General features: G+C 33.4%; 1 protein-coding gene across 1 annotated transcript; it reads right to left on the bottom strand.

Moving 5' to 3' along the window:
* LOC109350972 (protein NRT1/ PTR FAMILY 8.3-like) lies at positions 8,551–11,143 on the bottom strand. The gene is made up of 5 exons (XM_019592282.1): positions 11,004–11,143; positions 10,790–10,898; positions 10,492–10,710; positions 9,847–10,417; positions 8,551–9,647 (listed from the first exon to the last, which is right to left on the bottom strand). The coding sequence occupies exons 1-5, from the start codon at positions 11,079–11,081 to the stop codon at positions 8,837–8,839; spliced, it is 1,788 nt and encodes a 595-aa protein (XP_019447827.1). The 5' UTR covers positions 11,082–11,143; the 3' UTR covers positions 8,551–8,836.

Here is an 11,899-nt window from a genome sequence, read left to right as displayed (position 1 = left end):
ATATGTTCTGAAAAGCCAAGTAGGATATGTCAACATGCATGTAACATATACCACAATAGGCTGTCCAAGATAACTGGCCAAGATAGGACCAGATTGGGTGTGCCAGACTAGGGCGTCGGGCGGTCTAGAAGAGGCGCCTGGCGGGTCTCCAGGTGCCTATAAAAGGCACAACCACCTCCTCACTATTACATATTGTACATACTTTATAAATTCCTCTTCTTATCCCCGTTTCGGTTCTCTCTCTTTTTAGAGTATTCTTAGTTTGTTCTTAGGCTAAAGTTCATAGAAATTAAAAGGGAATGGAGTTGGAAAATGAGGTGCAAAAACATGATTTTGTAAACTCATTTGGAATCAAAAGCATCTCATCCTTGAATAGATGGTTCATGCTCCTACACATTGATTTGGATTATGGTATAAGGTTATTTCTTCTATTCATTTGTATCATATTTTGATTTAAATACATTGAAGTTATTACTTTTGGTTACGTTTTGATTCTTCAAGAAGTTCTTATTGTGGTTTTAGCTTGATCATCTAAAACTTGATTTCAAGATCCAAAATGCTTCTTTTTAAAGTCTTGACAAATGAACTAAAAAGTAGGAATACATCTTAGATTTTTTGCCAAATCAAAGCATCCATTTTAAGAAACTTATAATCAAGGCTAATCAATGTTTACAGAGCCTGAAATAAGGCGTGACAACTTATTACATCGAGTAGCAGTTTTCTATTGGTTAGTGTATTTTGCAAGGTTTGAAAATCACTTTTTCTCGCCGGGGGACTGGGGGAAATTTTATTAACTGATGTTTGGAATTAACCAAAAGTATAACACTTAACTTGTTAATGTTCTTCAAAATCATTTGAGTGTAGAAATAATTCCATATTTCAAACCAATTTTCTCTTCTTGAATTTGTAAATAGTTAGTTCTTTAATTTTTCATGTTTCTTAGTTCATAAAATCACAAAAAAAACTTTAATTGTTACTTTCTTACTTTTGATAAAAGATACAAAGTATGAGTACATTTCTATTAGGAAATTCCTTGTGGTTTCGACATAACCCTATACTATATTACAATTGAATCTTGAAAGAGATACAAATGTAAAATAGTAAAGTGTTATCAAATAAATTTTATTTGTTGACAAAGAAAGAAACCTTGAATCAAAGTGCAATTTAATTCATAAATTGTATCTTTGTGCAAAGGACACAGTCATAATGAGTTATCTAACTACTATCTTTTATTTTTTTCATTTACATTTCCGCAACTAACATTTACTTTGTGTCATTTAAATTCTGCAACTAACAATTTATTGCCTTATTCATTTATTCTTTATTCTTTACCAACCTTCCATAAGTAAGTAATTTGGTTAATAAAAGGAAATGGAAATAAATATCACTCGTTATCACTTGTGTTAATTTGCTAATATCATACCAATAAACTGGTGTTGGAATTTATTCCACAAAATCGAGATAGTATGAAGTTGTTAATAATTCAATAAAGCTAAGTTTTTTATCAAAAGAAATATTCTTGAAACCATTATGCCGGCGTTGGAAATTCTTTCCAACAAAGCCGAGATGACGAGCAAATAATAAACCACTCACTAAATAAATCGATCGGAAACTGTCTCACGCTAAAAAATTCTTTCAACGGTGTGCTACTTGTTTCCTATATGGTTTTCTTCTGTTTTTAGGTTTATAGCCTAGACCTCCATAATTACCTACGTTTCTAAATGCAGCAACTAAGTTGTCCAGATTTTTACTACTATAGGTGAACTTTGCTAGTTTATCTTTTAAATTGGAAAATTTCAAAATTCAAAACATCATATTGATCACATATAGGAGTCTCAATTAACTTAGTAGAGCAAGTACATGAGGCACAAGATTAAATAAGATCTAGAGTCTCATTTTCACAATTTTATTTTCATGCAACATGATGACTCTTTTCCTATCTATATTTACCTTGGCTAGTTTCTTTAGTTCCTCATGCAATTCAACAAAGGAACTATATAACTCATCATATGTTGGAGATTATTCATAATATGAAGAAGTGTCATAAAATTGTACCTCACTTGTGTCATCTTGATCACTTAAGCTGCCAATTTCTTGAGAATTTGCCATTAAGCATAACTTGGCGATCTCCTCTTCATCTGATGTGCTAGTTGTTGTTTCCTCCTCCGGAAAATCCCAAACTATGTAAGCTTTCTTGGATTTAAATTCTCGTGGATGGCTCTTGTCATTTTCAACCTTCTTGAGGTAGCTTGAGCATTGATATCGCATATGGCCCAGCTTTCCACACTCATGGATAGTTAGGCGATATATGGGAGCCTTACCTTTCCTGTTTGAACCTCTCACCTCTTTCTTTTGAAAGCGATTGAACCCTCCTTTCTTCTTGAGAAATTTACCAAACTTTCGAACTAGAAGTGTCAAGGTTTCGTCATCTAGATCAGAATCGGAATCTTCGTCCTTTCTTTCTTCTTGTTCTTGCGACGTTGTGGCTTTGAGAGATATCCCATTTTTCTTTCTATATGAATCTTCATGCATGGTTAATCGCCTCAACTCCATTTCATGCTCTTGGATTTTGCCGAAGAGAGTTGCTAGAGGCATTGAATCTAAGTCTTTTGATTCCATGATTGCTGTTACCTTGGGCTGCCATTTCCTATCAAAACAACACAACACTTTATTAGTAAGTTCACCAATAGAAAAACTCTTACCTAATGCAATTAAATGAATAACAATATGAGTCAAGTTTTTCCGCATTTCACTTATCGATTCATTTTGAAACATACAAAACAACTCATATTCATGTGTTAACACATTAAATCTTGTGTGCTTAACTTCACTTGTGCCTTCATGGATTACTTGTAAAGTATTCCATATTTCCTTTGCATTTTGGCATTGTGATACCCTAAAGAATTTATCGTATTATAAGGCAAAAGTTATTATGTTCTTTGCCTTCAGGTTGTGATGGACTTTATGTTTCTCATCATCAGTCCACAACCCTTTCGGATTTTATTTGGGCTCACCATCCACCAAGCGTAGTGGAGTAAAAGGCCCATTGACAACAGATTTCCAAATCTTTGTTTTGATTGCCTCAATAAAAATTCTCATACGTACTTTCCAGTAGGCGTACCCCTCACCACTGAAAATCAGAGGGCGGTTGATGGATACACCATCACTACTGAAAGGGTTAGTGGAACCCATAGTGATAATCCCTAGGATCAATGAATAAAGCGGTCAAGCTAGAACCTTCGTACTAGCTTTGATACCACTTTTTGGGAACCAATAAGGTAAAACACACCTAGAGAGGGTGAATAGGTGTAGCGGATCACTAATCCCGCTTTTTCGATTTATAAGCAGAATATGAAACTGTTGCAGTTAATAAATTAATAACAGGGTTAATCGATTATTGATAGTTGTCTTGATCGATTATGGTTAGAGTTAATCGATTATGTTGATTCTTGATTCTTTGATAAACAGATTTTTCTTGCTATGAAAATAGTGATGATTGTTGATCTTTAATTTCCTAAATTTATTCTTGATTATACAGATATTGTTACCAATTAACACAGATCACAGAATGCAATGGAAACAGAAAGCATGTAAAGACATAATCGTAAAAGAGAAAGGGAAAGACAAAGGTGCTCAATGATTTTTATCCTGGTTCGTTTACGGGTCCACTAAAAAACTACATCCAGGTCTCCCCTTCTAATCTCGGGAGATTTTTCTTCACTATCGGAAATAAATGTTTGATTACAACCACTCTTCCAATACACCTAGCAAGACACTTCTTTCTTGAACCCATTGAGCCCACACGCTCGGTTTGACAACTCTTAACGCCTACTAGGATACTAATACCATTCGTGAATCTAGCCCTAACTGAAGTAAACACACCACAAGAACTATCCTTGTGTAACTGAACAATAGCCGAGTTATTTGCACACTTAATGCGTTGACTGAAACTCTAAATTTGGCTCTACAAGCCTAAACAGAGATCTCATAACTAGCCTGAAACTAAAAGTGAAGTTAATGCAGGTTTTTCAAATGAATGAAATTTAAAGCACAATGAAAAAGAAATTCTCTCTTTTCTATCTATGAAAACTATGCAAGAAATCTTCCAAAGATAAGCAAGATGCTTTTGAAAATGCACCTATGAGAATCTTGAGTTTTCTTTTTCTCTAAATATGTAAAAGTTGAAATCTATGAATTATTCACATTTCTTAAAATCTCAGATTTTATATGTAACTTATTTGAAAGAAATGTTAATCGGTTATCTAATAGGTTAATCGATTAACGTGCTTATGAAAATAGTTTTTTAGTTATGGATTAATCGATTATCAACCTCCTTAATCGATTAATAAGCCACAAATCCTGGGAGGTTAGCTATTGTAACTCCTTTTAATCAATTATACAATACCTTAATCGATTAACGAATTTCAACATAATATAATCGATTATCAATCAAGTTAATTGATTAATATGTACGAAAATGGGTTTTCTAAATTGTATGGTAAACATTCTTTATGATGCAAGAACATGCAATACATGATTTTGAAATAGATGAATCTTTTATGCACAAAAGCCATGTATTTCTAATGCAAATGCATGAGTCTTACTTATCATATATATACTAATATGGAATGCCTCAACCTATATGATTTTCATTTTAGACTTTTTGTGAGACTTCTATCTTGGGTTTACCTAACCTAAATGCAATACTAGGCAAGCATCTTAGGACTCTAAACAAATAAATCAATCCTAATCTCTACGACGTTGACGTTGAGTTTTCGGAATGTTGTTTGTTGGTGATGTCCAAGTCTTCAAGCTTTCATATAACTTCTTGTCTTCATCAAAACTAAGTAGGTTAATCATTGGTGGCATCCTTTTACTATTTGCCATTTCACTTTTGTCTTGTTAAATTTTCAAATAATTTTAAAAGTGACGTAAAGTGGTTTCAATATAGGCCGAGTGTCTTGTCGCACTATTTTACATCCTCTAAAATGAGGTGAGGTAGCCCCACTATAGGTCTTGTACCTTGTCGTGTTACTTTATCTTGATTGAGTAATTTTCAAATAATTTTAAAAATGATGTAAAGTAGTTCATTATAGGTTGAGTGTCTTGTCGCGCTATATTATGTGGTCAAAGGCAAGGTAAGATGACTCCACTATAGGACTAGTACCTTGTCACGACGTCTTATCTTGTTAATTTTATATGAATAAAAAAATATCGACTATTCACCTATTTTCTAAAAGAACTATGTAGCATTGATTTCTCTATCGTAGCTAGAGATACATAGGAACATATATTTATCTGTTAAGCACAAAAATTATAAAAAAATGTTTTTTTTTTGTTTTTTGTTTAGTTCATTTAATAATATGAAAATGAAATTAATATTTTGAACGAATATTCACTTTATTAATCTAGGTACCATTTATAAACGGGCGGTATGAGGTGCCTAACACCTTCCTCATCTGTAACTAATTCTCGAACTTAATTTTTATCTGTGAGCGAATCAATCTTATTTTCAAAAATTAGTTTTTTTCATGTTTTCCCTCAAAAAAATATCGATGGCGACTTCATTGCATTTATTTGCATATTTCTCATCGCGCCCACGAATATGGGATAGCGACAGTGGTTTATAATTAACTTGTAGCATGATTAAAATAGGTCATGTTATCATTTTATTCCTTTAAACTATAGTCTATTTTATATTCTCGCCACATTTTAACTAGGAATAAATGTGTGCTCTAAAGTAAAAAAAAAACATTTTACTAAGTTTTATATAATCAATAGTTAATAGCCATATTTATGTATTATAATTTTAATGGAAATGAAAATAAACATATTATAATCCACATGTGTAAAGTTGTGGGTTATACAATATTTTAACAAGTTTTTATACGTATGAATAAACTTGTTAACATATGTTATTTCGATGGATTTCGGTTAACCACGTAAGGTTCGGGCTAAGAAGTCTCATATAATTTTGTGCATATTAAATTGTGAAGAAATGTCTTCTCCTTTAATCGTAGCTAGGTTTTGATGAAGACATCGACATCAAGAAAAATAAGAAAAATGATTAAAGGCTTTGTTGCATGGAGAGCAAGCACACACTATTAGATAAGGTTTTATTTGCTTTCTCGAATAGGTCTAATATTTATTAATTCAAACTTTACTTTTGATCGTACGTGCTCTTAGAAATATTTTTTTAAAAACTTTCATAAAACTTTAAAAGGGCGAAAATGTTGTTACAAGGCTCTAAAACTGACCTTTTACAAAACTGAATAACAATTTACTTGAAATAGAGTATGAAGTTACTTAAAAAAGAGTAACACATTACCTGGTAGAAAAATGGGACAATAACATATTACTACAAGTGAGTAATTGATTACTCTATTAGACACTAGAGGTCCAATAATCGATTACTACGACACAATAATCGATTATTGTGCGTTGCTAATATAATTTTAAATTTGGAATTCAATCATCATCTTCTCAAATGAACCAGTGTCTTCCTAAATATCCTGCACCTCCTATAATGCACTTGAAAACCTTTCTAAATTCTATAAATAACATCTCAAGACTCTAAAATGAATCACCTTTTTAATCAAACTTGAATCATACTCTCAATTGCACTTTTGCATTCAAGTTTTACATAGTTTTATAGAATCATTTTTTGTACTTTCAAGTCTGGAAAACAAAGAGCATTTATGTTATCTTGTTTGATTGTTTTTTTAAATGATTCATACTTAAACGAAATTGGATCTAGTGATCCTTACCCAAACTTAGTATTCATCTTCTCTATCACAAATAAGATCACCATATGGTATGGTGAAAGTACTTGGATAAGAAAGTGGATTAGTTATGGGAAATTTGAGTGTTTAACTGAGAGAATCATGGTGTAATATTTGTACTTTACTACTCAAATTATATAGTGAAAATATCTTTAGACAAATCAAGTGATTGAACGTAGCCTTCGATAGGTGAACCAAGATATATTATGGTGTGATTTTCTTTATCCCTTATTCTTTTCATTTTGCAGTATTTGTTCTTTACTTTCATCTTCCACTACGCTTTTGATTTTAACTTGTACTACAACAGTATATAGTTTGCAAAACTAATTAAAACTAATTCACCTGTCTTACTTTGTCATCTTGTATTTACACAAATTGTAGCCCAAACTTACCCTAATTGGGTTTGGGTTATGGCAGACCGACACAAAGAATATTAAAAATTAAATACTTAAATCTTAACCTATTTAATATATATATATATATATATATATATATATATATAATTTGATATTAACTATTTTAACACATTTGTTATGTCCAATTTATCTAAACTCATAGATACAATGTTTATGTTTGATTTAAGATGGAATATCAAGATCATTTATATGTTTTTTTTTAACATAACCCATTTATTAAATCTCCCACTTCCTACCACACTATAATTTGTGACTTCACTCTTAAAAATATAAACTTTTAGACACTATCAAAAATAATATTATCGTAAGGAACTCTATATGTTAATATATAACCATCATCGTAATATATAATCATAATTCTTTACTTTAAATAGGAAGATCCTTTGTATGCTCATTATCAACATCAACATTATGATTTGATACATTATTTTGTTCTTGTGCTTAAAAGAACATTATGTAAAATACAACAAATAATGTTATATTTCACTTTATAATATTATTGTAATTATAAATATTTCTGTTATAAATATTACTCTAATTTTTCAAATTTCATAACACCAATATTTATTATCTATTTTTTGTTCAAATTTCAAAACAATGATTTTTATTATCTACTTTTTGTTTAAATTTCATAACACCAATATTTATTTTATCTATTTTTAATTATAAGTTCAAAATATCATTATGTTGTAAAATAATCTTCATCTAAGACTTATTACCAAGTAAAAGGTCCTCATAAAGGAAAAAAGGAAAAATAGATAATGCAAACCCACTCAAGTATGCATGACTGCAATCCGATTTTAGAATAGCATGGTTGGTTCAGGCTAAAAATTCTGAACTCAACAAAAAATACTTAATATAATACCTATACCCTTTGACAGATGGGCCTGACCATTTTGACATGTCTACGTGTGAATGAAGTGTATGGCCTAAAGTGTATCTTATACCAAATTATATGATGCATGAGGAAGATGGTGAGTCTACCTAACACTAACCCTGCAGAATCAATTTTCAGCTCACCAAAAATACTTGTGTCAATGTATCCTATATTTCTTTGCTTTTCATGAAGCGCTTAAGTGGACCAATTCAAGTACCTTAACAAAATTTTCAAAACCCATTTGTTAAAAAATCTATGTTGACTTCTTTAGCTTATAATAACTACCACATAATCAGGTATATTAGCTTACCTCCCTCTCTTCCTATCTATCTACACTTGTTCAAATATCTCAGATGTTACACCTCATTCTTCTTTCACTTTGTATGAACACAAGCAAAGACAAACACAATGGGATCATCATTCAAGCCAAAAAACTAAGACTACAAACCAAGAACTTATCATAGAAATTGTGCAGCCAACTTGACGAGTACAAAAGTCTTTTGTTTTGGTTCAAATCCTAGCCTAAACACCGCTAACTTCAGTTTAGCCTTAAAAAGATGGAAGGAACAATTATGCATGGCATCAAAAAGCTCTAAGGGGTATCAAAACCTTTCTCCCAATTGTTGAAACTAAATTACCTGAAGCCATTTTGAGGGGCAGAGACACTGCATAGCACAAATTTCATTTGTACATTGAAGAATGGAACATGATCACTGACCTTTTAATCTACATAATTAAAACTCCTAAGTCCTAATAAATACTTAAGATACCTTCTTTGCCTTGTATTTTTTGGCGAAGATTATGAACATCAACATATTTAACAAGCTAAGTAGCGCTAAAAGGAAGAAAAAGTAATTGAGACGACCTTGGTTCAAGTTATCTGGAATCCATCCAGGCTTTCCACCCTGTGCAGTGAAATAGGTTACCATAGTAAGAATGAAAGAGCTCAAGTAATTTCCTAAGGAAGTAGTCAGAAGAGACAATGCACTGCATAAACTCCGCATAGCATCTGGTGACTGGTCATAGAAAAACTCAAGCTGCCCAATGAATGTGAATACCTCTGCAGCCCCAAACAAAAAATATTGAGGGGTTTGCCAAAATATACTAAGGGGTACAGGAACAGCTTTATCAACGAGGTCAAGTTCTTCTGCAAATAGGAGACGCATAGTCTCCACAACAGAAGCTGTTAACATGCACAGGACAGAAAGAAAAAGGCCAACACCCATCCTTTGCAATTCTGAAAATCCCCTTTCTTTGCCGCTGAATTTTCTTGCAATGGGGACGATGACCTTGTCATAGATAGGGACCCAGAAAATAACACTTATAACGTCAAAAGCTGAAAGTGAAGCTGGAGGAATGATGAAGGAACCAATATTTGTGTTCATCATCATGCCTTGTTCCACAAACATTGTTGACAGCTGGGCATAAACAGAAGAAAACACAATTCCAGTAGCCCAAATGGGAAACATGCGTAACAAGGTTTTCAATTCCTCGACCTGTGTAACCGTGCAAAGTCTCCATGGATTGGAATAGTCATCAGCATCAGACACGATAGCAGCTCGATCAAGCCACCTACAATATTTTTGTTTATAAAGAAAGTGTTATAAGGTTCTGAGCAAGAAGTCTTGTTCATAGTTGACATAGGAAGAAAAAAGGAAAATTAGGTGGTGTGTATAGTGTATACTAAGAGACTTATTTTTCGATATTGTGCCAAAAAAGAAGAAGCTAATAGCACTACAACAGATTAACTCAATGAAGAGAAAACAATTACCTCAGTTCATCACTGTGCTCCTGTTTCCGATATCCCTCAATTGAAAATCTGATGACCTGCGTCTCATATAGGAGACTACTATCCTCAGGGATCACCAGATTCCACTTTCGGGCAGATGCTACCATAACCTGGCACATTCTAGTAATAGGGCTTCCCCTTGGTTTTTGAAACCTATAGAGAGGTGTGCCTAAAAAGAAGCTTACAGTAGCTAATCCCATAAATAAAGCAGGAATGCCAAATCCAAGACCCCAACCTGCATTGTCTTGAATCCATACAATCACAGTGCTTGATACAAGGGCGCCTATGTTGATAGAAAAGTAAAACCAGTTGAAAAAGGACCCCTTCTTAATCCTTTCCTTCGGATCAGTATCATCAAACTGATCTGCCCCAAAAGAAGAAACACATGGTTTTATACCACCTGTCCCAAGTGCAATGAGGTAGAGACCAAAGAAGAAGACAACATATTGAGCAGGTGTAGCTGAAGGGCATACTGATCCGGAACAATCAGTTGGCTTCAATCCCGGAATTGATGCAGAGATAGACAATGTACACATTCCCTGCATGCAACAACAATTTCATATATTACTTAAAACATGATGTAAAGACAATTAGTTAAACAAGTAAACAAAGGTAGGTATGTTTATACAGTGAAATAAATGGTGGAGAAAAGAGCTATGGTCCAGTATCGTCCGAAGTAAGCGTCTGCTAGGACAGCACCAATGAGAGGAGTTAAATAACAAGTTCCTTGCCAGGTGGTGACATTTCTAGCAGCAGATACATTTCCTTGATGCAGTGTGTTGGTAAGGTAGGTAACAAGATTTTTAGCAATGCCATAGTAAGCCAAACGTTCACAACATTCATTGGCTGAAAGCAATTAATTATTAGATATAACACATACACTGAAATATAATAGATATTAAGAGGTTACCTCCTTAGTCCTTACCTAGGATAAATGAGCAAGCTCTCCAATTGCCAGTATTGTTGCTAACAACAGGATTCCCTTTAAAGTCAACAGAGCCATCTCCAGTGTATTGTTGTCTGCTTCCATCGCCCTTCCAATTCAATTTAACAAACAAGTTATTAACTATATAATAATAAAATTCATTGACTCTCGCGGATTAACTAAATAGTAATAGAAATTTGTGTAAATAGAGAACCGGAAGAAGAATAAGACTCTCTTCTTCCACGTGCACAAGCGATGATGATGTATCATCGTCAATGTCAACGGAACCCATTTTACACTATGTATGTCCAAGTCAACGGAGAGCAAAGGGGCAATGAATAAGCTTCATTGGCCTCAAATCTCAACTTAAGCACTTTCAGCTCCTTCCAATATGATATTATTTTTCACCCTTTTTAGTTCTAAAATATTAGACTTGTTTTACATAAATCCAGATTATTCAACAACAAAAAGTTAAATTTAGGCTTAAATCAAATTTTATTCCCTTTATTAATTTGGTCACATAGTTAGGGTGAAGGATTCATGGAATGGAGTAAAAAATATTATGGTTCGAGTTAAAATGTGGTCTCATGGTTAGGGGCAGGGCTGGAAGTAAGTCGAACCAGAACTCAACTCGATAAGTATTTCTCGGCTCTAAATTTGATGAGTGTGAAATTGTACTATATTTGCATTGCATTTAACTTGTATTTTACAACATAATTAGGACTTTAAGATTTTTTTTTAGCTTTTATTTCTCTTTGTTCGGGTTGAGCGGGTGTTTTTGACTCTATTGTGCAAGATGGATGGATTGAAGCAAAAAGGTAGAGATTGAGTGCAAGAAGATGAAATTTGGTGTTGAGGTTATGTTAAGACCAATTGAAGAGCCAAAAGAAGTCGAATTGGAGTTTGGATCGAAGAGAAGCAACTTGAAGTGAAGGTGCCACACACACCCAGTCATGCTTAGGCCCATGGTCGTGTTCCACCACCCATGATTGTGCATCACTAATTTTGAGCTCAAGTTTTGCCCACCACCCACGGGTCGTGGACCCAGACCGTGTCCACCACCCAGGGACGTTGGTCATCCATAATACTAAAAACCAACCTTTGGAGGCC

Source organism: Lupinus angustifolius, chromosome LG06 (assembly GCF_001865875.1).
Source record: "Lupinus angustifolius cultivar Tanjil chromosome LG06, LupAngTanjil_v1.0, whole genome shotgun sequence".
Lineage (NCBI taxonomy): Eukaryota > Viridiplantae > Streptophyta > Magnoliopsida > Fabales > Fabaceae > Lupinus > Lupinus angustifolius.
Note: the sequence above shows the minus strand (reverse complement) of the source record. Positions and strands in the feature narration are given on the sequence as shown.